Source organism: Lynx canadensis, chromosome E2 (genome assembly GCF_007474595.2).
Source record: "Lynx canadensis isolate LIC74 chromosome E2, mLynCan4.pri.v2, whole genome shotgun sequence".
Taxonomy (NCBI): domain Eukaryota; kingdom Metazoa; phylum Chordata; class Mammalia; order Carnivora; family Felidae; genus Lynx; species Lynx canadensis.
In genome coordinates, this window is record NC_044317.1 from 4,367,813 (window position 1) to 4,394,355 (window position 26,543).

The following is a 26,543-nucleotide window of genomic DNA, read 5'->3' on the forward strand; positions in this document are numbered from 1 at the left end:
CAAGCGTCGTTCGATGGTTCGTGTATTGCCTGTGGCTGTTTTGTGCAATGACCGCGGAATCGAGTAGTTGTGACAGAGACTGAATGGCTTGAAATACCTAAAAACATTTACTACCTGGCCTTTCACAGGGCAAGTCAGCTAGCCCTTAGTTTACAATTTTTTTTAAATGTTTATTTATTTTTGAGACAGAGCATGAGTGGGGGAGAGGCAGAGAGAGCGGGAGACGCAGAATCGGAGCCATCAGCACAGAGCCTGATGTGGGGCTCGAACCCACGAACTGTGAGATCATGACCTGAGCTGAAGTTGGACGCTCAAGCGACTGAGCCACCCAGGTGCCCCAGCGAGCCCCTACTTTAGTGCTTAGACCAGTAAAAGCGTTTTTCACGGAGGACAGTTATGTCACCGATGTTGCTTAGAATTGCCAGCTCGTGGTGATGGTAAGCAGACTGACTCTGTGCATGGTGTAGCCACCGTGAATATTACTGCAGGGTTTCCTGAGGCCAAAGCACAGCCAGGGCTGGGGGGGGGGGGGGGGGCGGTGCAGACAATGGGCGCAGGGGTGTCCCTGGCTCTTGAGGTTGGAACACTATCAAACCAACCGTGAGTCGGTCTGCTTTTTATCCCTCTGAGCCTGCTCGTGTGCGTAACCACAGGGGGATCCAATCCTTCCGCTAGCTTGGCTGCAGGTGGCACAGACCTAACCCGAATGAGCCGGAGAGTGGGGATCCTTCACCGGTGTCGCTGGGCTTTGGGACACTTGCTTCTCCTGGACAGCTTCTCCTTGGTGCTCAGACCAGTCGTGCCACGAGGGACCGCGCTTTACAGGTTGTCATCAGCCACGTGCAGCCCTCACGCAGGGCTAGAAGCAGGAAGGAACTCCCCTCGCCGGGTTCCCAGCCGGAAAATGGCCAAGGGGTAAGTGAGTGGTAGGGAGGGTGGAGGCAAGGCTGGGCAGAAAGAGCTTGGAAAGGCAGGAGACCCTTGACACAAGAAGGGAGAATGTTCAGACGGCTTCTGAGTTCTTCTGAAGCCTAGACATGCGGTGTGTTCCCTTCTCTCCCACCTGTTGCCTCACGACAGCCTCTCACTGTGCTTGGTTTTTCCTCTGTATCATCCCCCAACCCGCATTCATTCAGCAAGTGGAGATCGTGAAGGGGGCGCTGTGAGCAGGGACCCAGCTCACAGCTGTGTCCCACTGCCCGGCAGGGAGCGGGTGTCCGGGGTGCCTCTACGAACCGGAGAGAACAGCACCACTTTGCCCTTTTGGACCTCGGCCTTCCCCCAGGACCAACCCCGCAATCTGACAAAGCGGCTTTGTGAACCCCGTGCCCCCCGGGGGAACTTTGGGCAGCTCCCCTGACAAAGGTAAAGCGTGAGCTTTCAGAGGGTTTTGTGGCAAAGTGGGGTTTGGGTGGAGTTGGAAAGCAGCAGGCCTTGGTGCCAAGCAGGGCCACGTGGAAGGGACCAGCGTCAGGTCTGGGCTCCAAAGTGGAGCAGTGGCTCTGTTCTCTCGGGAACCACAAAGCCATTCTGGAGCTCGGCGCCTGGGTTGGACGTCTGGCAAAGTTGACTCAGATTCTCCGGGCGGGAGCGGGAAGCTTTCACTGTCACTGACACAGCGTCAACAGCAAAGTTGGGGCTGACCTGTGATTTCGGAGTTTTAAGTTCTTTTGGAGTGCAACAGTCACGACTCGAAGGGATCTTTCGGATACTTGACAGGTACAGACACGCGTCCTTGAGAAAGAACGTTTCTTGTGAATTTTAGGATCGGTAAAAACCATCAGCTGGCTTTATCTGTCTGTGTCTGTCATTGGGGCCTGAGGAGTGGCCCAGCTGATCCCGCAATTCTAGTTCTCCGTCTCTAGGGGGCAAGATAGGTATTTGCCAGTTAAATGCTCCCTTGACTGGGTAGGGCGGGGGGTTGGAGGAGGCAAAGGGGCCAGGAGGAGGCTGTTACTGAAGTCTGGCCTGGGTGAGGGGGCTCCGGGGGACATGGAGGGAAAGGGGTCGATGCAGGACCTATCTCGGAGGTAAAACAGAACCTGGGGAAAGAGGAACGAGGAGGCGTGGCAGGTGTTGACATGCACTGAGGAAGGAGGTAGAGAGGAGGAACAGTTTTGGAGGGAAGAGGCTGAGTTTGGGTTCCGCTGGGCTGGCTTTGAGGTCCAGCCTTGCAGAGACGCCTGCTAAGCTAAGAGCATATGGGGTCAAAGTGCAGGCTTGGGGGTCAGCACAGCGGACAGCTCGAAGTGAAGTCACGAGGAAGGCTGTTATCTCGGGAAGGGGTGCCTGGGGAGAACACGGAGAGGGACTCCCGCAGAGCAGAAGTCAGCAGGGGCTCGGTGAAAACTTCCTGGGAGAGGGGAAGAGAGAGGCCAGGGACTAGCGACCTAGAAGCCCAGAAAGGAGGGCTTTATTTAATAAGGCATGCATGCGAGGACTGAAAGTGCCCGCTGTATTTAGGGACATGGCCCCTGGGGCCAGGTTTCAGGGGTTTGAGGAAGGAATGGAAAGTGAACGAGTTGGGATAACAGTCTGGAAACATTCTGGAGTGGAGCGAGGGGGGTGGGGGTACTGGTGGAGAAGGGCGTGGGGTCAGGCTGGAACGGATATGAGCACGGTTAAACGCCGCTGGGAAGGACGAGTTAGTGAACGCGGGCAGAGGACTCGGTTACCCGGGGGAGGGCAGGGGAGGGCTGGCACCCAAGCTGCGGGTTAGGGGTATCACAGGGGAGCCGCCTGCGTCTGGATCCGCAGCCAGTTACCTGCCTCTTCCCTCATTGTCTCCACTGGGCCCACTCTCCTCTCTCCCAGCTACTCCCTCATCCCAACTACACCCCAGCCTCTCCCACGCCCCCCCCCCCCCCCCCCAGGTGCTCCTCGTCGCCTCCGGCCCCAGCCCTGCCGCTTCTCTCTCCTCCCCGCCCTCCCTGCTCCTCTGCAGGCGCTCCCGCGGGAATCCTGCCGCTCCCGGGTGCTCCTTCCGGCCTGCTGGCCCCGCCCCTAGCCCCGCCCGCCGAAGCGCCATGAGGTGCATGCCTATTGGCTGACTTCTTTCCAGGGCTCGGCCCCCTCAGCGTCCATGTCTGCTATTGGGGCAAATAGCTGCCCGTCAGCGCTGTCGCCTGGCAACGGGGGCGGGCTGCTCCTGAGGAAAATCCATGCCGGAGACCTGAAAGGCAGGTTCTGCTGGGAGCTGGGCTGGGGGCGCTGGCCCGGCGGCCCGGAGCGAGCAGCTGAGCCAGAGGGGGGGTCTGGGGCGAAGACCCGGGGCCCGGGGGAGAACGGTGCCCGGAGTGGGCTTGGGCCCTGCCCCTCTCTGGCCGCCCACTCCTCTGGGCCCCAGGGCGGGAGAGGTGGGGGGTTTGGGGGGACAGCTGCGAGGGAGGGAGGGCCTCCCCGCGTGGTCAGTTTGAGCACAAAATCACCCCGCGTCTTATGCTTTTCGTGTGTTAAGATCAGAGGGTCCCAGCAGGTGCTTACTTACCCCGGGATCCCCTGGGTTGAGGCCCGCTCTCGGGAAGGGCGGTGGTAGAGGCGGCATAGACGCGGGGAGAACTGGGGAGCATCTGTGGGAGAAGGAGACGGGCGGGGGGGGGGGGGTTGGTTATGTTGGACTGGGGGTGGGAGTGGGGGATCTTGTATTCTGACCACAGCTTACTAGCTCTGTGGGGTGGGGGTGGGGGGGTAGTGGAGCTGGTGGCTAAGTTCACAGAGGGGAGAAGAACAGCGCCCCAGGGCTAACAGCCCTGCAGATAAGCTAGTGGGGCTCCCTGGAGGAAGGGAAGCCAGCCTTGGGCGGAAGCAGGACAGGTCACCTTCCGGCCAGCAGGGACTGAGCGCAGCCTGACGGCGGGCCCAGGCCTGAGCTGACCCTTCGCAGAGGGCCGCTGGTTCTGGGATGTAAGCAGGGCTTGAAGTCTGTATGTCCTGATGAGGTGGTTGGGGGCCTTCCCAGAAAGGGGGCACTGAGGGCCAGGTGACTGCCCTCAGGACAGTGGCCCCTTGGAGGCAGGGGCTGCATGTTGGCAGCCAGAGGGGAGAGCACCCAGGACAGGGGCCAGCGGGGGAGGCTGTGAGGACTGACCGTGCTATCTGCGGCTCCGTTCTGCGGGAAGACGGCTCCTGGCTGTCCCCCAACGCTGAGGGGGTTCCTTGCTTCCAGGCCGGGCTGCTTCCCTTGTTCCTGGGGAGGGACTCAAACTTGCCTTGCTTGGGCCCATCTCTCTCCATTTCTGGCACCCAGAAAGCCCCGTGTTGCCTCATTGAATCTCTTCTTCCTCACGATGGGGCTGGTAGCACTTCCCTCATTTTACTAAGGTGGGAAGAGGCTTAGTAACTTGCCCATAGTTATAAAACCAGCCAGTGTCTGAACTTGAACTTGGGTCTGTCCATCTTGGCTTGCACCGTGACTTCAGAGCTCAGGCCCTTGAGCTGAGAAGCAAGCATTCAGGATTATCTGTGCCCTTGGGCTCCGCCCCACTGCCCCGGAAACCGCAAGGCCAGTTTCCCACCTTCAGCCCTGTAGCATTTGGGGGCAGGTAATTTGTCGTGGGGGGCTGTCTTGTGCAGTGGAGGAGATTTAGCACCCCTGCTTTCTACCCCCTTGACGTCAGTCAGCATCAGCAGCCATCAGCAGCCGGACCTCACTGCCAGATGTGCCCTAGGGGACACAACGGCCCCCAGTTGGGAACCGCTGCTGTAAGCGGTCTTAAAGTAACATCCAGGTGCTTCCTGCTGAAAGAGAACTTGGTCTCTGTGAGCCTACCGAAGACTCAGGCCAGCGTCGGGTTGCCAGGCAAAGAGGCTGTCCTACGTGCCGCGAGGGTCCCACGAGAAAACCGCTGCCAGGGGAGACAGTTCAGGAGGTTGTATTTGGGGAGAAGGACGCATTCAAGGCCTTGACTTCTTCCCCAGAGTTGGTGAGAAAGACTTGGCAAGATCGTAGTGACCTAGGCGAGGCCGGATGAACTGGGGGACACTTGGTGCCGTTGTTGTGCGTTCTTTCAGAGGAGGGGGGCCCGTCCTTGGAACTGTTTCAGATGTGTCTGTTCACCGGCACTCGGCCGGCGCCAAGCACAGTGGGATGGGGGGCCAGGGGGTGTTCTGAGGCTGATGTCCTCCCCACCGTGTGACTCCAGGCCTGGAGTCCTGACAGAGCAGCTATGCACACCCTTCTCCCTCCCACTTGAAGAAAACCTGTGTTGCCGGTTGGCCCTACTTCTGGGCCTTTCCCATTGTCTCCTGGCGCTGGCCTGTGCCCGGCCCCCTGCTGATGGTCTACACCTCTCCTGTCCTCAGTGTTCCTTCTCACAGCCGGTTGGGCCCCCGGGAGATCTGGCCGGGCCACTCTGTCCTGCTGTGTTTTCAGACAACAGTGGAGGGACGTGTTCCCGTGGGACAGAGGAGAAGGTGGGGGGGCAGAGGTGAGTGGAGGCAGACGAGGAGGGCCCCCTGGCTCCGGAGCCCCGCTGGTTCCCCTCAGTGATCTTAGTCCGCACCCCTGCGCCTTTGTGCCCACTGTCCCCACTTCCCAGGGGAGCCCCCCGTGGGAGCCTGGAGACCCAGCCGGGACGTGTCCTTCGGGACATTTTCTCCTGCCTTGTGTTCTCCTTTCGATCCCATCTGACCCCTGCAGCACTTATCTGTCTGTCCCTGTGTGATGGGAAGTTCCTGCAGCCTAGCACCTGCCCGAGGCTTCTCTGTGTCTGCCCGCACTCTGATGGGGTCTGGCCCAGGGGACGATGAGTCACTTACTGCAGGATTAGACGAAGAAGAAGGGCCTGGGAGGCGGGGCCTGTGGCCCCTTCGTGGCACAGCCTCTAGGTACACTGTTCCCTCACCTGGAACTTTTGGAAACTTCCGAGGAGTGGCGTTTAAATGTTGGTGGGCTTTTAGCTCCAGATGTCCCTCTTAAAGAGGCTGGCCTCCCCCTGGGAGGGCGATTCCTTGGCTGTGAGCAGGGAGGAGGCTTTCTCAGGATTTGGGGAATTGGAACGCGGGGCAATCAGATAGCATCACTGGTAAAGAGAGGCCCGGGGGTGGTGTCCGTTGGGGATCCCATCCTTGCTGGTGGCTCTCCCCGGTGGCTTCTGGGTTTGTTTTCTTCTCCAGGCGGGAAGGTTCGGCAAACGGAATTGCGCGTGCGGAGTCCCTGGCGGACCGTGGGGTATAGAGATGGCATCCCGGAGCTTGTCCTTGGGCAGGGGACCGGTCGTGGGGGTAGAGCACGTGGCACCGATCCAAGAGGCCCGGGAGTGCTGTAGGGTGGGGAGTGAGTCCCGCCGGGGCGGGGGCGGGGGGGTACTCGGGCCAGGCTGGCTTCCCGGAAGAGACACGCGGGAGCCCGCAAGGCAGTGGGAGGATGGGCCGGTCCACCCGAGAGGCCGGCCAGGGATGTGACGGGCATCGGACAGGCATCCTGCCCGCCTGCTCCGGGTTGCTCGGCTGCTAGGCAGGTGGTTGTCGGGCAGAGTCTCTGTGACTTCCAGGTTTGAGCAGGCAAGTCAGGCATGAGCCTGGAGGGGGTGAGGGGGGGCAGTGTGAGCAGAGCCGGGGAGGGAGGGGCCTGTGCTCCATCTCAGTTAAGGCGATGCCAGTTCTAGGAAGGTCAGGAGTACCGAGTAGCCTTGGCACCCAAAGGCTGGGGGTGGGGGGTGGCTCTCGGGCTGCTGAGAAGCTTGAGGAGTGGAAGCATTTAGATCGGCTGGCCTGTGAGTGACAGCCCCAGACTGGGCTCTGCTGGCCCTCCTTTCCAGCTGCCTTTGTAAGCGCGCTGCGGTCCCTGTGTGAGTCCTTACTGGAGTCCTCTTTGGGGCACATGGGTCCCCCTGCCACGGTGGCTGTTAGGAAAAAAGATACCAAAATACCAGTAGCGTTGGAGAAGATATGGAGGAATTGCAACCCTCCTGCTTTGCTGCTGGGGTGGAAAATGGCAAACAGTTCGGCGGGTCCTCAGAAATGGAACATCGGGTTACCGTATGACCCAGCAACTCGGTTCCTAGGTGTGTCCCCCCGAAATCTGAAAGCGGGGACTCGAACAAGTATCTGTGTACTGTGTTCGTAGCGGCGGCATTCGCGACCCCCAAAAGGCAGACGCAGCCCCGACGTCCAAGGACAGATGCGCGGATACACCAAACGCGGTCTACCGAATCCCAGCCGAGTAATTCAACCGTGAGAAGGGATGAGGTAGTGGCCTGTGCCACGGTGCGGATGAGCCTCGGAAACACTGTGCTGAGGGAAAGAGACCGGACCCCAGAGACCACAGATTGTGTCATTCCACGTACATGAGTGTCCAGAACAGGGACGCCCGTGGAGACGGCCATAGGGGGCGTCCGGGAGCTGGGGGAGGGGGCGGGGAGTGAGCGCCAAGGGGGACGAGGTTTCCTTTTGGGGTGACGGAAATGTGTTGGAACCGGGTAGAGGTGGTGGTCACATGACACTGCGGATGAGCTGAATGCAACCAAATTGGGTCACTTGAAAATGGTTAGTTTCACATTGTGTGAATCTCTCCTCCAGAGGAAAGAAAGAAGAAGAATCCCTACTGTACCCCGTTTCCCCTTGAGGTCAGCCAGGTCTTGGTGGCCTGCCCTCCCCCCCTTTCCCCTCTTCCCCTCCCCCTTTCCCCTCTTCCCCCTCCCCCTCCCCCTTTCCCTTCTTCCCCTCTTTCCCCCTCCCCTTCTCCCTTTCCCCTTTCCTCTCTCCCCCTTCCTCCCTTTCCCCTCTTCCCCTCCCCCCTCCCCTTTCCCCTTTTTCCCCTCCCCCCTCCCCCCCTCCTCCCCCTCCCCCTCCCCTTCCCCCTTCCCCCTTCCCCCTTCCCCTTTCTCCCTCTTCCCCCTCCCCCCTCCCTTTCCCCTTTTTCCCCTCCCCCCTCCCCCCTCCTCCCCCTCCCCCTCCCTTCCCCCTTCCCCCTTCCCCCTTCCCCTTTCCCCTCTTTCCCCCTCCCCCCTCCCCCTCCCCCCTCCTCTTTCCCCTTCTCCCCCTCCCCCTCTCCTTCCCCTTCCCCCCTCCCCCCCCTCTCCTTCCCCTTTCCCCCTTTTCCCCCTCCGCCCCTTCCCCTCTTCCCCCTCCGCCTCTTCCCCCTCCCCCCTCCCCTTTCCCCTTTTTCCCCTCCCCCTCCCCCCCTCTTCTCTCCCCCTCCCCTCCCCTTCCCCCTTCCCCCTTCCCCTTTCCCCTCTTCCCCCTCCCCCTCCCCCTCCCACCTCCTCTTTCCCCTCTTCCCCCCTCCCCTCTCCTTCCCCCTTCCCCTCCCCCCTCCTCCTTCCCCTTTCCCTTTTCCCCGTTCCCCCTCCCCCTTCCCCTCTTCCCCCTCCCCTCTTCCCCCCTCCCCCCTCCCCTTCCCCTTTCCCCCCCTTCCCCCTCCCCTCCCGCTTTCCCGTCTTCCCCCTCCCCTCTCCCCTCTCCCCTTTCCCCTCTTCCCCCTCCCCCTCCCCTTTCCCCTCTCCCCCTCCCTCTCTCCCCTCTCCCCTTTCCCCTTCCCCGCTCCCCCCCTCTTCCCCCGCCCCCTCCCTCCCCCTCCCCCTTCCCCTCCCCCCCCTCTTCCCCCCCCCCCCCTCCCCCCCCCCTTTCCCCCCCCCCCCGCCCCCTCCCTTCCCCTTCCCCCCTCCCCCCCGCTCCTTCCCCTTTCCCCTTCCCCCTCCCCCTTCCCCTCTTCCCCCTCCCCTCTTCCCCCTCCCCCCTCCCCTTCCCCTTTCCCCTCTTCCCCTCTTCCCCCTCACTCTCCCCCCTTTCCCGTCTTCCCCCTCCCCTCGTCCCCTGTTCCCTCTTCCCCCTCCCCCCCTCCCCCCCTCCCCTTTCCCCTCTTCCCCCTCCCCCCTCCCAGGCTCCACCTGGCCCGAGGCTCCTCTCTCCTGTGCTGCGGGCGACAGTGCCTGTGTCTCAAGCAATTTCACCAAGGCCGGTTTCCAGATGAAGGCGAAGGACGGAATGAATGAGCCACAGGACTTGGCCTCCTGAGAGGCTTTTCTTCCTCTCTCTGCTTTTCTTTCTTTTTTTTAATGTTTATTTGTTTAGAGAAAGCGTGCGCGCGCAGGGGAGGGAGAGCCGGAGACGGGATCCGAAGCAGGCTCCGGGCTCCGAGCTGTCAGCACAGAGCCCAACGTGGGGCTCGAACCCATGAATCGCGAGATCCTGACCTGAGCCGAAGTCGGACGTTTGACCGACTGAGCCACCCAGCTGGCCCTGACCCTGCTTTTCTGACCCCCCAGCTGGGGGCAGATCCAGGATCACAGGGAAACGCCTGTCCAGTCCCACATTCACTTTAGAGGTGGTATTTTTAAGGCGCTGCTTTGATTCAAATACGTGTGATCATCCAGCCTTCTAGACTTTTTTCAAGTCAGGTTTTAAAAAATACGCGTATTTCGATTAACATACTGATTTTGCTGCCTTTCCAGTGACAATGAGTTTTAGAACCGCGTTTTCTTTTTTTTTTTCCTTTAGAACCGTGTCTTCAAATAACGCGGTCCAGACGGCTCGGCTGTCATGAGTATGCTCCAGGCGCCCAGGGGGCCGGGGTCGGGCTTTCCCACTTTATTTTCATCGACTCCTTTGCCGAACCACCTTGGAACGTTGCTTAGCTCTGAGGGGTTCCAGCCCCTTTTTGCAGCTAACTCGGCCTTGACTGACTGACCATGTGATTGTCAACGTTGATTTTCTGTGACCACTGTGCTTTGACCTCTCTGACGTGATCTGTGCCGTGGTGTCTTCCGCAGAGAATTCTGCCGGATACAAGGAGACATGGGCAACAGCAGAAGCCAGTCGGGGCCGAGGTTTTGTTCACAGTTTCTCCCCGCGGAGCAGGCCGAGATCGATGGGTTGTTTGACGCTCTGTCATCGGAGAAGCAGCGCCCAGATACCTCCCCCAGGTCCTTCTCTCTGAGGGCAGTAAAGGTGAGAGCGGGACGTGGCCGTCAGCGTGAACTCCGGAGCAGGTGCTGTGGCCTTCGGGCCCAGGTCGGCTCTCCGTGGTTGTCTGATGGACGTACGGCACTCTGCGAAGTGCGTCTTCTGTAAAGGGCAGAGAGGATGCGTTCTCTGCTCCGCGGGCTGCGTGATCTCTATCGCGACCGTTCTGCCTCTGTGCCGCGGCGCGTTGGGGGACACTTCCAGCTTGAGACCAAAGGGGCCAGCCCTGCTCCCGTCTCTTAAACCTTTGTCACCCGATTTCCCTCCGAGACCGGGTGGCGGACTGTCTGAGCCAGATTCGTGGGTCCAGAAACCACAGGTTCTTTTTTTTTTTTTTTTAATTTTCTGAGAGAGAGAGAGGGCACAAGTGAGTGAGGGACAGAGAGGGAGAGAGAGAGAGGGCAGGGCTCGTGCTTAACCGATAATGGGGCTTGAACTCACGAAGTGTGAGATCGTGACCTGAGCCGAAGTCCAACGCTTAACTGACTGAGCCCCCCAGGCGCCCCCAGCAAATGCAGTTTCAAGTGTACTTTGCCTTCAGATGAACTTGTAAGAGTTTGATGTTCTAGGAACTTAATGTCCTCCTAACAAAAGAATGACGTTTAAGTTCCGCGTTTACCTGACAACGGGTTCAAACTGCCCACTTCCCCATCTTTGCACCCCGTTCCGTGGAGCTTTTTTTTTTTTTTAAATGTTTATTTATTTATGTAGAGAGACAGCATGAGCAGGAGAAGGGCAGAGAGAGGGAGAGAGAAAGGATCCCAGGCCAGCTCCATACTGTCAGCACAGAGCCCGACACGGGGCTCGAACCCACGAAACGGTGAGATCATAAGCCAAAACCAAAAGTCGGACACGTGACCAGCTGAGCCACCCAGGCGTCCCCCATGGGGCTTTTTTAGCAGTGTGTTTGGCCAGACAGAGGCAAGACCACATCCTCCTGGGTGACGTGGAGGTTGCAGTGTGGGAAGGCGTTCCAGCAGCCGCCTCCTTTAGTATGTGCAGAGTGGGAGCTGGGGGGCCTTTGGGGATCCCCAACATGCTCACTTTGCAGACGAGGAAATCGGCCGGGGAGGATATCTCGGTCACAGCTATGTGCTGTGTGTGTGTGTGCGCGTGCACATGTGTGTATGGATCTCCACGAAACCAAAGCACCCCAGTTTCCTGGGCCACCCACTTAGCTGAAGCAGACAGAACCAGCCAGGGCAATTACATTTTTTTCTTAACGTTTATTTATTTTTGAGAGAGAGACAGAGTGCGAGCAGGGGAGGGGCAGAGGGAGAGGGAGACACAGAATCCGAAGCAGGCTCCAGGCTCCGAGCTGTCAGCACAGAGCCCGACGGCGGGGCTCGAACCCGCAAACCGTGGGATCGTGACCTGAGCTGAAGTCGGACGTTTAACAGACTGAGCCCCCCAGGCGTCCCGCAACCAGGCCAATTAAAGGCATGAGCGCAGGGTAGAAATGATGTGCACAAATGTGTATGTATCACGGTAAGTGGGGTGAAAGGTTGATCAGAAAACCGGGCCACTGAATGAAGTGTCTTCTGGGGAAGAAGGGTGGGTTGCTTTTTCAGGAGAACCTGGAAAACGTTGACAGAACTAGGAGTACTCTTGAGGGTGAGCGTAGGAACCTGCCTTACAAGACCCTCAGGGTATCCGTCTTGTCACACACGGTGCGGACACGGTCCGCAGTTCCAGGAGAATCCAGTTTTCAGACCCCGCTGCAAAGAAAGTTCGTGATTCAGTGTGTGTGTGTGACTTGCTCGCTCGCTCTCCATTCGTTTGTAATCCCTGGAGCAAAGCAGATTTGATTGATGTTGGAGTGAAAACGGAGAGCCCTATTTACAGGACGTTATTGACAAGATGTTCATTAAGAATTAGATGTAAATAAAATGTAATTAAAAATACATATTGAACACCTTGGGTAAGAAGTAAGAGCTGGAGGAGAGCAGATCAGCTGTGCCCAGACGTGTTCCACGCGTTAATAAATTCAGACACGTACGTGGCTGCCACTGGCCTAGAATGAAGAAAGTGTAAGCAGAGGGAGGAGCAGCTAGTGGCCAGAGGCAGGAATGACGTGGCCGATCTGGTGGGGACTGGAAAGTTGGCAGGGCAGGCTGGGCACAGACTGTGGAAGAGCCTCATGGCCAAGAGGAGCCACGAGCCAGGATGCGTCGGGCATGGGCATTTTGGGGGGGGGTGTGATGCCCTTGGGTGGGTCCACGTGGAGTTAGCAAGGTTGAGTGCTGGTGGAAGCATCCGGCAGCAGCAGGGGGTGCTCTTGGTCCCTGGTCCTTTTCCTGCGATCCCGCCACACTTAGCTTGGCCCCATGTAGCCTTTTCTCCGGTTTGTCCCCAACAGAGTCACCTAGGGGAAGCCCTTCCCCCGGAGATGGTCACAAGACTGTACGATGGCATGCGGAGCCTCGACCTGCCGGGGAAGGCGAAGGCGCCCAGCGAGAGCGTCTCCCGGGAGCAGTTCACAATGTTCATGTCCCACTTGCTAAAGGGAAGCTCCGAGGAGAAGAGTCTTGTGATCATGAAAATGATTTCTGCCACAGAAGGTCCCGTGAAAGCGAGAGAAGTCCAGAAGGTAGCGAGGCCGCGAGACCCTTTAGGAGGTTTCGTATCCTCACCTAGGGGCTTAGAATGAGGGTGGGACACAGGGAGATGTCCCCCTGGGCGGGGGGGGGGGGGGACCCTGGTGAGGTCAGGACCCTGGACAGAGGCCTTGGTGAGCCGGAGCGTGAATGCCCTTTGTGTGATCTCCTCCCACCCTGTGGCCCATGATAGTCGGCATTGAAAAGATAAACGCCCTTCCCTGTGCTGATAGGAGGTAGGTCATGGGTCAGGGTGGAAATGTTACTCATGGTAAAACTGTCGCCTTGCAGTTCACGGAGGATCTGGTTGGCTCTGTAGTGCACGTGCTAAACTACAGACAGGAGCTGAGAGGCTGGACCCAGAAGAGGGGCCCGGGCCCCCCACCCGGGGTGCAGGTGCTGGCCGCCCAGCTCTTCTCCGAGATGGAACTCCGAGGCAAGTGGCCCGTGCGCTCGCCCACTGAGGCCTTGGCGCCTAGACTGGTACCCCGTGGTCTCAGTTACTGTAGCCTTGTCGTGAAGCTTTGAAATCCGTAAACATGAGTCCTCCAGCTCTGTTCTGGATTATCTTCTGGGCTGGCCGTAAGACGTGCCTCGATAGATTTGAAAGGATTGAAATCCTACAAAGTATGTTCTGCAACCACGATGGAATGAACCAGAGGCATTTGGGAAATTCACAAGCAGGCAGAAATTAACATAATTATTTCTACTGTTTCCTCTTATTCTGCAAGGTCAGCAGTGATGTCCCCACTTTCGTTTCTGATCTCAGTCATTTGAGGCTGTTGATTTTTCTCGATCAGTCTAGCTGAAGGTCTCTCGGTTTTTGGTGGATGTTTTCAGAGAGCCCACTTTTGATACAGTTGGTTTTCTCTGTGTGTTTCTTCCTTCCTTTGTCTCTATCCTAGTCTTTCTTTCTCGGGGCTTCAGATTTAGTTTGGTCTAGTTTCTTTAGCTCCCTAAGGTTGAAGTTTAGGTTATTGATTCGAGATCTCTCTTCTTTTTCAATATAGGCATTTACGGCTATACATTTCCCTCTAAGCACTGCTTTAGCTGAATCCCATAAGTTTCGGTACATGTTGTGTGTGTGTGTTCATTCCTCTTGGTATTTTCTAACTTCTCTCTGATTCCTCCTTTGTTTGGTCTCTTGCTTGCTTAGATGTGTGTTATTTGACTTCTACATGTTTGTGGATTTCCCAAATCGCCTCCTGTTACTGATGTGTAATTTCATTCCATTGTGGTTGAAGAACGTACTTGGTATGATTTCAGCCCTTTTAAATTTACTGAGGCATGCTTTACACACTAGTTTATATGCGGACTATTCCAGAGAATGTGCCATGTGCACTTGAGAATCATGTATATTCTATTGCCGTTGGATGAGAAACCATATGTGTTTGAATTCACTTGGGATTTAAAAATACCTTTTTTGGTTTGGTCTACTTCAAATGAATCCCAATTCATGCAAATGAATCCCTTGGAAAGTAGATTTGTTTTATAAAAGCATTCTTTTATTGTAAAGGTGGATTTTAAAACGCATTTTGGACACAGGTCATATTTCAAAAACCAAGGGGTGAAATTTGGAACTTGGACAGAAGAAGAACAACACGTATAAAATATCAGTGGTCTGTCTTCTGTTACCACCACCATATCGCCTCCATTCTTCGTGGATAAGAGATATAAAACAGGACTGTAGATAGATGTGAAGCATAATTCAGAGTTCATGAAACCCGTTCTTCCCAGATAAACTGGGGTGGGGGGTGTCCAGTAAGTTACCCAGCCACTACCCTGACTTGCCTGGAGAACATCACGCTTGGAAAGCTCTGCCAACAGGCTGTGTTGAGTAGAGACCCTCAGAGAGCGGCTTTTGGTGTGGCTGTCCCCAGAACACCCGCTGGAGGGCTTCGGGGCTGGGCCCGCGGGTGAGGCCTGGCTGACTCCTGGGCCTCTGAAGCGCAGCTTGCAGAGGAGAGAAGGTGCGGCTGTCAGATGGTCAAGATCACTGCCGTCCAATAAAAATGGAATGCAGGCACTGGTGCGAGCCACACGTGAAACTGTAAATATTCCAGTAGCCACATTGAAAGAGTAAAAAGAAACAGGGCAGTTACTTTTCACGTGTCCAGAGTATACTCTAACATCAGCGGTCACCATAAAAGGTGATCGGGGTATCTTACATTTCTTTTTGGATACCAAATCTTTGGAATCAGGGGCACATTTTGCACTAACCGCGCAGCTCTGTCCAAATGAGCCTCACGGTAGGTGCTCTGATGGGGGTCGTGGATGTCAGCTGATGCGATGGCCCCACTGGTTGTGTCTCCCCCTCCCCTAGGCAGCGAGGAGCTTCCGGGGCCTCAGCAGCTGGACCGTGACTGTGACCGAGCCGTGATCGAGGACTGGGTGTTCAGGGCCCCCCACGTGGCCACGTTCCTGAGCGTGGTCATCCACAGAGGCTTTCTCCTCCCGCGCTTGTCCCTCGATCTGGCCCCCCTGGTCCCTGAGCGTCACGTGGACCAGGAGAGGGTGTTTGAGAGCATCCTGGACGTGCCGTCGGTCATCTACGTCAACGCCCACCTGCCCAGGGAGCGGCGGCACCGCTGGCACCTACTCTTCTCGTCTGAGCTCCACGGGCACAGCTTCGCCCAGCTCTGTGGGCGCATCACCCACCAGGGCCCCTGCGTGCTGCTGCTCGAGGACCGTGATGGCCACGTGTTCGGTGGGTTTGCGTCCTGCTCTTGGGAGGTCAAGCCTCAGTTTCAAGGTGAGATTTGGCCCCCCAAAACCGCAGGCGGTAGCAGGGGTCTGTTGAGACTTCGGCCTCGTGGTTGCTGCCTGGGGACCCCCGAGCCGAGCAGGGCGTGAGCGGGGCTTTCTTCTGTGTCCTCCAAGTGCGGTTCTGGATGTGGTCAGGAGAAAGGAGACGCTGCCTCATGTGGTCTGGTGCTTCCTGGGTTTCTTCCGTGATTCTGACAGCAGAGGAAGGCAGAGAGGACAGGGATCCCGACCCCGGATTCAGGCCCGGCATTAATAAACCGCGCCGGGTCCGGGCCACGGGGAGGCTGGGGGCTTGGGCTGCAACTGTCCGATGGGTGTCTCCTCCACGGGCCGCCCCCCTTCCTGGACAGCCCGTCCCCTGCCCGTGCGTCTGCGTTGCTGCTTCTGTCTTTCCCTTCTGCCCTGGTTTTTCAGTCTTGTGACTTCGTTGTAATTCGAACGCTCTTATGTGACTTTCCGTGCACTGGACGGCGGTCTTTTAAGGAAATTTTTCCGCTTCCGTAAAGAAAAGTGCTCTGAGAAACATTTTTAAAGGACCGTTCACCTCCTGGGCAGCAGGCCGCTCACACACTCAGAAGCGATGTCCCTGCGTGAGCCCCGGCGTGTGGCCCCGGAGGGTCTCCTCGGCCGTGAAACGGGCCTTTCCTGGAGGTTCTGGGAGACCCGACGCAGCCCTGTCCTCACGCCCAGGAGCCAAATGGTTAATACCGGCCCTGAACAGGTCCTTAGGCATGACAGACGGGGTGGAATGGCAGTCCCTTGGGGACAGGGACTGCGTGTCTGAACTAGGTCATCTGTTCGCCCCCAGCCTTCTCTCCATGCCACTCTGTGGGGGCCTCCTGACCAGCCCCCTGGTTTCCCTCTCACCTCCCGGTCCATCCATCGTGTCCCAGCGCGTCTGACATGCTGCCCTTCCTCTGAGACCCTGAACGCTGCCCGCAGGAGGTCGCCTCTTCTCTCCAGCCTCCTGACCCGCGCCTGTCCCCTGGTGCTTTGTGTGCAGTCTCCCCGGACCCCCCGCAAGCGGCACCCTCCCATCCTCTGATTCGGCACACGCTTCTCTTCCTCTCCCCCCGACCTGTTGGCATGGCCTCCTCGTTGGGACTCAGCGCAAGGTCACCTCCTCCAGGAAGCCTTCCCAAGCGTGGGAGGGCCATGTGCTCCCTGCGCATCCTCTGTCACACCGCGCACACCTCTGCACACCTTCCTCCACTCCGCGAGCTTCTGCGGGCCGGGACATCGTGTCCAGATGGCACAGCTGCCATTACTGGGTGGGTGGAAGGAGCTGAATCCCTGAGATCCTGTTTGTTCTAGGATTTGGTTTTCTCTGGGTTTCAGAATGTCCTAGATCTTGAATCCCGTTGCTGCCACTAGCCCTTCTCCACTGTGTCCGGGACCCCCAAGACTGCCCACGTGTCAGTGACTCCCTCGGAGCACCTGTAGGTCTCAGGCTACGGTCCTCCTCGTGGCCGTGATTTATTACGGCAAGAGGACACGGGGCAAGGTTGGCAAAGGGACAGGGGCCAGCTTCCAGAGCCCTCTCCCCGGGGTCACACGGGACACGCTCAATTCCCCAGCAATGAGGCGTGAGAGCCCATGTGAGGTGCCGTCCATCAGGGCTCCTTGGTAGGGACTCAGCGCCCTGGGTTTTATCGGGGGCCGGTCACGTGAGCGCCCTTTGCCTGGCACGTGCCCAAATCCCAGAGTTCCGGGACGAAAGCAGGTGCTCGGCCTCAACCACACCGTTTGCACAAAAGTGTCGGCCCAGGGAGCCGCTCTCGCCAGCTCTGGGAGCGGGGGACCCTCCAAGCCCCCAGATGGCGGCTGAGCGACCCTTCTGGGGGCCGCAGTCTCAGCCCTGCTGCGTTAGCTCACCTCTCGTCCCCACCCTCCTTGTCACCGTGTCTGGGGGAACGAATGGGGCATCCTCCCCCCGCCCGGCCCCGCTCAAGGCCTTGGGGGAGTGACAGGTGCTGTCCGCACGGTTGGGGGCTCGGCCTCAGCATTTGGAAGAACACACCTGCGAGTCGCGTGGACTTCCGCCCCTCCCAGCCCCTTTGGCATTATCTCCAGGCTGTCTCTGCTGGTTTTAACGTTTTATTAGCGAGCGGGCTTAGTCTTCGGTAAGAACGGTGGAAAAACGCCAGCTCCCAACTTTCCAACCCCAGTCCGTGCTGTTCCGAGACGTGAGGGCAGAGGTCCGGCAGAGGGCAGCCTCGCGTCCCAGATGCAGGTCAGGTTCAGCGCTGGAGCTGCCCTAACTGCTTGACGTTGCGGGCCTGACGTGTCGTAGCAGCTGCCGAGTCGCTTCCGTTTTGCTTACGTTTCTGTGGTGCGGTGGACAGACCGGCGGCTTTGGGCCGAGCAGACGGTCTCCCCGGTGCTGGGCGGGGGGCTCGCCTTCCCCGGCCTGGGCTCCCCAGCACCGCATGAACTGGTGCTGCGCGGAAAGGCCGCCTGTGAGCGCCGCGGGTAGTGGCAGGTGCTGAACCCACGGCTGTCCCTTGGGTAGCGGGTATCGCTGACGTGACCTAGATGAGCCTTCTCTGGTGGCTTGACAGCTTTGCAGCTGATAATGACTCTTTGGACCCTCGCCCCTAGGAAGGGAGCCCCCACGTGGCCCTCCCGACACGGCCCTCCCCACGAGAGCACACCCGGATGCCCTCGAAGGAGGCCCCCTGCCGCCGACCACGTGCACTTGGCGGGCCTGTCGCCTCGCTTAGCGTCTGGGGCCAAGGAAGTGTTGGCGGAAAGCCAGCCTTGGGGTTGCAGGACAAAGTGATGCTTGCACGGGCACCCGGGGCAGCAGGGTGGGACCAGCAGTTCATCGGCCCGAAAACACCCCGGCCTTCTGGGGCTACATAAGCCCGTGGACTCAAGCCGGAGTCTTTCACCTGGAGGAAAGCCCTCTGTCGTGTGGCCCCAGGCTCATCTGTCTTGCCCTCTGACCCCGGCGCTCACAAACCCCGCAGTGTGGCCAGGGGCCCCTCGGTTCCCTGCCTGCCCATGTCTTGTCCCAGCACGGGGTCCCTCCTCCAGGAAGGGCTTTCTCTCAGCCGCCTCTGGTTCAGGATGTCCCTCGTGACCTTGGGTCCACCCCCCTCTCCTCGTGGATCCCTCTGGATTGGAGGCCCAAGGGTTTCCTGCCCAGACTCTGCCAGCTGAGGTATTTCCTCCCCCCACCCCGCCCCGCAGAGCCCTCTGGGACTCGAACCCCCTTTCATATCCATCCTCAGCATTCATGCTGCCGGACTGCTCCTTCCCACCTCGCGAGTGGCCGGACCCCCCAAAGTACTGGCAGCTGGTTGTTGAGTTTCTTGTACAGGTGATTTGATATCAGGTGCCTTCACGATGTCCCCGGGGAGCCAGGCCTCAGGGCCGCGTTCTCATAACTGTGGGGAGTATCCCCTGTTTGGTCCCCACCCAGGGAGGTCCCTGCCCCCCCTTCCCCGGTGGCCTCCATCCCTGTCCGTGGTGCTGACGGTGCTGCTGGAGAGGAAATCGCTGCGGGCAGGAGGGAGTCCCTGAGCCTTAGGATGCTGGTCATTTCCAGAGTGTTGACCGCCGCCTTCCCTGAGGGGCACACAAACGTCCACACTCGTGCCCGGAGGGGAGGCAGAGGGTCGCGGCTGCCCGTGTGTTCCCTTTCCGGCCGCAAGTGCCCCGGGGGCCGCTGTGCACCTGCAGACTTTCTCCCCCGGGAGGACGCATTCCTTCAGGCTGGGGACACATCCACTCAGTGTCACGTGCCCACTGGAGGGGGCTGTGCTGGCGAGGCTCCTGCGTGAAGGGGAGACTGCTCTTTTGACTTGAGTGCACTCGGTGGGCGAGCAGCGGCCGATTCCCCTTCTGTCTTCCTTGGTGAGAGCTGGAAGGTGTCCCCAGCAAGCCGCTGGTACACTCACCACCACCCCTCCCACCCCTGCCCTGAGCTCACCTCTGGGCGCCCGGGGGGGTGCTGGTGGGGGGACAGCGAGAAGGCCCGGCCTCTGCGGGGTCTGGGACCTGCCCACTGACCCCTGGTGGCCACAGTCCCGGTGTGCGGTGAGCTCCGGGGGCACAGGAAGACCCGTGTGCAGAGTTTGCCTTGTGAGCTGTGGCTTGTTGGTGGTCCCTGCTTGTCCTGGTGCCCAGCTCACATTGGTGACCCTGCTTGTCCACACCCTGCTCACTTTCAGGGGACGACCGGTGCTTCCTGTTCTCCACCTCCCCCCGCATGGCTGTGTATACCTCCACGGGCTACAACGACCACTACATGTACCTGAATCACGGGCAGCAGACCATCCCAAACGGCCTGGTAAGGACTTCAGGAGAGCAGGGGACGTGCCACCTTGGTGCTGTCCTTCCTGCAGCGGGGCCAGTCCCGACGTGCCCAGGCCGACGCTCTCCCCGCGAGCCAGGGGAGCCGTATGCGCTGGGTTGCGTGCGTGGGCCGTGTTCATTCTGCGCGGGTCTCCGTGCTGGCGTGACAGCTGGGACGGAAGTCTCTCCTGCACGGTCGGGGTGTGTGTCAGTGGCTGGTGTGCAAACGGTGGACGCGGCCAGTTTTCCCGGGGTCAGCTGGCCGGCCTGTGGCCTTTGTGGCTGGCGATGAGCTGGGGGAGGGGCACGCCCCGACCTGGGTCCCACCCCGGACCCATCGGGCGTTGTCAGTGGGCGACTCACAAAACCGGGGCTCCCGTCAGGGTGAACACACCTCCTATCTGCTCTGCGCCGCGGCCCGAGACTCAGCCACGGGAGGAAGACGGTGGGGGTGAAGGCCAAGGGTGGGTGGGGGGAGTGGGAGCTGGGTCGGGTGCCCACCAACGGGCCCCCACCTGTACCTGTGAGCCAGCTTGGTTCGCGTGACAAACGGGTCCCCTGCCAGCTCCCCAGCCTGTCTCTTTTCTCTGCTCCTTAACACAAAGCAGCTTTCGGGAAACTCCAGCTCTGTGCTCGCGGGTCCACCTTGTCTGGAGGGAGACGGCCCCCGTGTTCCTTCCCAGGCTGCTGCAGGGCCCCCGCGGGGCCGCCTGAGGACCCTGGAAAGGGCAGTTGGGTGGTCTCCGGAGCAGCACCCAGTGGGTCCTCAGTCATCAGCCCGAGAGAGAGAGGCAGCCCTGAGAGTCGGCAGCTCCTGCCGTGGTCTCTCGCTCAACTTCAGTCGCCGGCCACCAGGGGCGCCAGAGGGCGGAGGTGGCGGGGACGTCGGGGAAGGTCATCCGGAGGCTGACGGGCAGTTCGGTCCCGGCCGCCTGCTGAGCGTGACCACGTGGCGGCGGGCGGGGATCGCCCCGGGGTCTGCTTCCTATGTCTGGTCCCTGCCGTCCCCCGCACCCGGTAGGCGACGGGCAGTGTCCCGGTCTGAGCGAGCCAGGCACCTGTCCGGGGGTCCGGACGCGGGTTTTCCAACCTCGGGGTCCGTGCTGACCTCTCGCCTCCTCCTTTCGCGGTTGGGGTCTCCGGGCCGTGGCCTCCGGTTTTGGGCGTGCTCTGCTGTCACTGGTGCCCCCGGCCGGCGCGGCCCCGGGAGGAGGCGCCGCGATGACCGTCTTAGCGGCTTGGGACGGGTGCCGGGATGCTGAAATTGCCGCGCTGTGTGTGAGTTTCGCAGTTAAAAAAAGGCGGAGGAAAACCGCATCCGCCTCTGAGCCGCCTGGTCTCGTCTGCGGCTTAAGGCAGGGGCGGACGGAGGAGGCGCTGACGCTCGGCCCCCACCCCCCGCAGGGCATGGGCGGACAGCACAATTACTTTGGGCTGTGGGTTGATGTCGATTTCGGGAAAGGACACAGCAAGGCCAAGCCCAAGTGCACCACGTACCACAGCCCTCAGCTGTCCGCCCAGGAGGACTTCCGGTTTGAGAAGATGGAGGTGTGGGCAGTGGGCGAGGCGCCGGGCTCGCAGCAGGTGAGCGCCGGCCGTCGCTCCGCATGTCGTGTCTCCGCGGGTCGTCTCTCCTCTCTCCACGTCTCTGCCCTCCGCGTGCTGTCTCTCTCCTCTCCGCCTGTCGCGTGTCGTCTCTCCACGGGTCGTCTCTCCTCTCCCCGCGTCTCTGCCCTCCGCCTGCTGTCTCTCCCCTTTCCACGTGTCGCATGTCGTCTCTCCGTGGGCCGTCTCTCCTTTCTCTCCGTGTCGCCTGTCTCTCCGCGTCTCTGCTCTCTGCATGTCGCCTGTCGTCTCTCCGTGTGCTGTCTGTCCGCTCTCTGCGCGCTGCCCCTGTGCTCCTGCATCTGGAGGCGGTTTATCCGGAACTCATTCCCAGCGGCTGCTGCTGGACCGAGAGATGCCCGCGGGTGAAGGGCAGAGCTCGGAGTCCTGTCGGGCTCCGTGCGGTTTGGTGGAGGAAACCGGTTCTGGAACAGGGCCCTGCCCCAGGTGGGAACCCGGGCGGGTGCACGGCCCGTCTGCAAGACGAGGGGGCTCTGGGCTTCCTTCTCGTTCCGGGGTCCTGCGATGGGCCCTCTGCCCCTCATGACCCCCAACGATGGTTCCCAGGCTGGGGGGCACCTCTCTGAGGGCGCCACAGCCCCCACTGTGTTCTCCTTGTGGCCAACAGTGGGATACTGATCCTGCTGTCATGAGCTTGAAGTCAGCAGGACGTTCCCGCTTGTCCCCGGCTGTCGGGGAGACGCCCACCCCCCTTCCCTTCTTCCCAAGGCCCAGAGGAACAGGAGCGTCCTGGCTGTGGACCCTGAGGCCCAGGCGCTGCTGGAGATCATCGGGCGCCCTCGCCACAGCCAAGGGCTCCGGGACGTCCCGGAGGATGAGTGAGGAGCCCCCCGGGCTCGGGCCTCCCCAGAGCTGGATCCCGGCGGCCCTGTGCAGGGCACAGCCTGCAGACCCCTCCCTCTGTCGCACGTGCTCAAGTTCAACACGGAGCCATGCTGGTCACGTCCGGCACCACCCGGAACGCAGTAAAATTCCTTTGCTGCCGTATACGGATTGGTCAGTGCCTCTCCCAGAAGTCCCGAGGGCCAGCAACCTGGTCCATATGTTGTTTCTTGCCGAGGCAATCCGGGGACACAGACGCCGAGGCCTCTGCCGGGCATTTGACGGGCACGGGCCTTCCTGCCGCGCAGGACGGGTTCCACGTGCCGGGGGCGCTTGGCCTCTGCTCAGGACCCTGCAGCCGAAACCGTGCCTTGATGTTGCATTTCAGCTGGTCAAGGGCAGAGGCATTGGGGTGTGGGTCTCCGCGCTTTTGGGGAGCACCTTCCCCTGACATGAAATTTTTGTGTTGATAAAGCAGCACAAACAGTGTGCTGGGGGGGGGGGGTGGGGAGAGCCAAAGACTCGGGAGAGAGAGCAGGTGTCCCCGTGCAACGGGTCCTCAGTGGTTGGCAGCTGGGCTCCACACCCGCCCTTCTCAGCTGGTTTTAAAGGGGCCTGTGCCATGATCTACGGATCACTGCCAAGGTGTGGTTCTGTCACCGATTTAAACGTGGGGAGGGCGGAAGCCCCGCCACGTCCCGTCGCATAAACTGGTGGTGAGTCACTGGGAAGTACTGACCCGGGTTCCTGACCCTGGCACCGCCTCCTCGGTGTCGCCCCCTGGCCCAGAGTGGCTCCCAGAGGGGGGTGACGGGCCATTCGATAGCAGGGACTCACTTTGAACCAACTCAAGTGACCCCGGCTGCTAACTGCGATCTCGGTGGGTGTCTGAGACGGGCCGGAGGAAACCAGCCGCACCGAGAGGTCCTTCCCTGAAGAGCTGTGGGCTCGCCTCCAGAACACGTATCTCTTCCTCGCCTCTCTCTCCGTAGACTTTTCACTTTCTGCAGATCTGACGAAGAACGTGACCCCTTATGATCGACATCGCCGGATTCTAAGCCATCGTCAACTGAGCTGTGGGCATTTTTCAGCTTCTACTTTTGCTGCCAGGAGGCTCCTCCAACTTTGCACTCGGCAGCTCCCCCCCGGCCGAGCGGAGGGCCTTGCAAACTAGAAGGCACGCGCGTGCCCGGCCAGCGCGCAGAGGGACAGCGGCCTGACACAGACTTAGTCACTGTTGATTCTGCTTAAAAAAGCCGGCTTTTAATAAGCTTCTCTGGTACGTTGTGTGCTGTTCTCAGCTGCTGGGATCCCAGGCACAGGACGTTAGGATCCTCAGATCTGTCTGTAGTAAGTTCTATTTATTACCGTAAATCCAAAGAGTTAGGTAGGTCCTGCACCTTCAGTTTGTTGAGGAATTTGCTTTCACGGAAAGGAAACTAGGGGCGCCTGGGTGGCTCGGTCGGTTGGGCGTCCGACTTCAGCCCAGGTCACCATGTCAAGGTTCGTGGGGTCGAGCCCGCGTCGGGCTCTGTGCCGACAGCTCGGAGCCTGGAGCCTGCTTCCGATTCTGTGTCTCCCTCTCTCTGCCCCTCCCCCACTCATGCTCTGTCTCTCTCAAAAAGGAACAAATATAAAAAACATTTTTTTTGTCAATGGAACTCCATACCTCACTAATAACAGGTCTGTTGGTATCTGTACCTTAAATACCTTCACTGCTGCCTCTGTTTATGGCTGTCAGAGAGGGTCAGACTTTGTCGGCCCGCTTTCCTTCCTTGTGCTCATTCTCATCAGAGTTCAGATTACAGCCCAGGGTCTGTCTCCCAAGACGGCACCCTCACACGAGGAAGGGTGGGCGCCTCCGGGCGCTCGGCAGCCTGGGGTCGGTGGGGGGGGGGGGGCGTTCAGCCTTCCGGTGACCTTTTGGTGCGAGGCTCTCCACACACAGACCTGCTCTCTGCACATGCGCCACCGGGCTTGGGAAGCATGTGGTTTTAACGAATGAAGAGTTGGTTCTTTTGTGCAACAGGAATAAGAATTGGGGACCTGTGGTTTCCCTTTGAGTGAAGACCAATCAGGGCCCCAGAAGGTGCTCGAAGGAGGAGGCAAAAGCATGTTCTTTGTGGTGTGACCATGGCTACTGTTAGTTTTTTCCCCACCGCGTTTCCTTTACTTAAAAAAACGGCCAGATGTGTACACGGTAAGGAAGCTTGAAACACGCAGGCTTACATCTCCGTCCAGCTCTTTTCCTCCCCGAGAGGCAAAGCCACTCATGAGAAAACCACGAGGGGACTCCTTGCACACCCGGCGTAACTGTATTTTCCGCGACGGCGTGTCCCCCGCTCTAATTTTTTTTGGTGGAGATCACTGAGTCTCCCCATCTGTGATTTTTGTCGGGAAGAAGAAACTCTTAGAATTTGAATGGTTGGATCCAAAAAATGCCTCTTAATTTAGAGGCTGACACATGAGCCAACCTCTTTTGAGGTTTCATAGCCCTGCCGTACGGGAGCACCTGTTTGCTGCGTTGGTGTGGACACTGTGTTAAAACTTCGTTTTCGTGGACCTCATCACGTCTCAGCTTCATTTTTTCAAAAGCCGTCTGTGTCCTGCCCTCCTGATGTCCTAGGGTGTCGGTTTTCTTCTGACTGATGTGCAAGAGTGCTTTTTGGAACGAAGCAGAGTAGCTGGTGACTTGCATGCCAAGTATTTTTCTCCAGTTTGTCGGACTTGATTTTTCTATACGTGAATTTCACATGTTGTCCCATTTAGCCAGCGTTTCCCCTTAAGGCTTCTGAGATTTGTGGTATGCTTGGAAAGTTTTTGCCCACTCTGTGATTTAAAAAAAAAAAAATGCTGTTTTCTGCTGCTGCCCCTCCGCTTTGCATTTTTCCTTCTAAATTTTTGATCCATTCAAAATGGATTTAAAGTTTTTTTTTTTAATGGGTTATTTATTTTTGAGACAGAGGGAGAGCATGAGCAGGGGAGGGGCAGAGAGAGAGGGAGACACAGACTCCCAAGCGGGCTCCAGGCTCCGAGCCGTCAGCACAGAGCCTGACACGGGGCTCGAACCCACAGTCCGCGAGATCGTGACCTGAGCCAGAGCCGGATGCTTAACCGACTGAGCCACCCAGGCGCCCCCATTCAAAATGTATTTTCAAATGTACCTCTATCTTGTCCCAGAATAAATTCCAGTATCTTTTATGTTAAGTGGTACGTTTCTCTCCCACTGACTTAGAAGTTCTACTGTCTGTCTCATCACCTGAGTGTCTCTTTGAACTTGAGTCTCTACCTCATGCTTTAAGTCGTGGTGTTTTATGATGAAAAATGCCAGAGCTGTTCCCCGATGACTTCTGGTTTCTTTTGGAATGTTCCTCCCTATGCCTGCCTGTTGATTTTCTCCGACGGCTGGTAACCCTTCTAAAAAGTTTGATGGTTGCATTTTGGAGACCACATCGAACGTAGATTGGCACAGGCAGGGCGGACATCTGGCGCATGTGGCTTCCTCCTGTCCCCGAGGATGGGAACATCGAAGTTTGCGATGTAGATTTTGTCGTTAGTATCGGCACTGTATATGGATTTTTTTTTTTCCTCCTGAGGATTGTTTAAACATAGGAAAGCCCTTGATTTTTCTACCTAGGTTTGTACCCCAGCTACCTTGCTGAATTCTGTGGTCTGGGGGTTTTGAACCTTGGGCCTCAGAATTCTCTAGAAAGCCTCCTGAGGTGCAGATGGCAGGGCTGGGGAGGGACCTGAGAGTGGGCCTTTGTAAGGAGTCCCCGGGCTTAGTGTTTTGGCCCCTGTGATTTCTTCTTTTTCCCTCCAGCCTTATTGAGATCTGATGGATACAGGACTCTGTGCAAGTTTGAGAGGTAGGTACATACAGCGTGTTGAATGCAATCGTTAACGATTGTGTACCTGGAAATGAGGATAATTTCCCTACTCTGCACTTTCTAGGCCTTTTATTCTTTCTCTTAATTGTATCAGCAAATTCTTTAAGAACTTCAGTAGCAGTGATAGGCCCTCACCATTCCTGACTTTGATGGAAATGCACCTGGCCTTTTACCGTGAAGCAGGGTGCTTTTCAGATACATTTCCACGTAAAGGAAGGATCCATCTGTATTTACGTTAAAAGTTTCCGTCTAGATGGTGAATGTTATAAAAAGGTTTTCCCTCTTAAATAAGGAACCCAAATCAGTAGGGCTCTAGCTGCTGAGCAGTGTTTGTATTTATTTTTTCTTTAATTTTTTTAACGTTTTTATTTATTTTTGAGACAGAGGGAGACCGAGCATGAGCAGGGGAGGGGCAGAGAGAGAGGGAGACACAGAATCTGAAACAGGCTCCAGGCTCTGAGCGGTCAGCACAGAGCCCGACGTGGGGCTCGAACTCACTGCGAGATGATGACCTGAGCTGAAGTCGGACGCTTAACCGACTAAGCCACCCAGGCGCCCCAAGCTGGTTTGTATTTAAACTGCCAAGCTTCGAATGTGTGAATTCAGTTGGACTGGGTTCAGTACGTGTGTGTTCAAA

General features: G+C 58.4%; 1 protein-coding gene across 8 annotated transcripts; it reads left to right on the forward strand.

Moving 5' to 3' along the window:
- Positions 1 to 269: 269 nt before the first annotated feature.
- Positions 270 to 26,309, forward strand: MEAK7 (MTOR associated protein, eak-7 homolog). 8 transcript variants are annotated; one of them, XR_004342964.1, is made up of 10 exons: positions 589 to 915; positions 1,207 to 1,365; positions 9,711 to 9,888; positions 12,263 to 12,493; positions 12,792 to 12,936; positions 14,824 to 15,252; positions 19,445 to 19,563; positions 20,973 to 21,152; positions 21,903 to 23,366; positions 25,840 to 26,309. XR_004342964.1 is itself a non-coding variant. In XM_030299686.1 (9 exons), the coding sequence occupies exons 4-9, from the start codon at positions 9,736 to 9,738 to the stop codon at positions 21,540 to 21,542; spliced, it is 1,647 nt and encodes a 548-aa protein (XP_030155546.1). In that variant the 5' UTR covers positions 270 to 437; positions 676 to 915; positions 1,207 to 1,365; positions 9,711 to 9,735; the 3' UTR covers positions 21,543 to 21,995. The 8 variants fall into 8 exon arrangements, 7 of the variants coding, with proteins under 7 accessions (XP_030155546.1, XP_032447223.1, XP_032447224.1 ...); XM_030299686.1 differs by lacking the exon at positions 25,840 to 26,309 and adding an exon at positions 270 to 437 and having other exon boundaries at positions 676 to 915; positions 20,973 to 21,995; XM_032591333.1 differs by lacking the exon at positions 25,840 to 26,309 and having other exon boundaries at positions 21,903 to 23,522.
- Positions 26,310 to 26,543: the final 234 nt, after the last annotated feature.

Excerpts from the sequence above, each read along its gene's own strand:
- MEAK7 (XM_030299686.1), top strand. The coding sequence starts at position 9,736 with ATGGGCAACAGCAGAAGCCAGTCGGGGCCGAGGTTTTGTTCACAGTTT. Across the intron at positions 12,937-14,823 it reads CTCCGAGATGGAACTCCGAG|GCAGCGAGGAGCTTCCGGGG; the intron begins GCAAGTGGCCCG and ends CCCCTCCCCTAG. Across the intron at positions 15,253-19,444 it reads GGTCAAGCCTCAGTTTCAAG|GGGACGACCGGTGCTTCCTG; the intron begins GTGAGATTTGGC and ends GCTCACTTTCAG.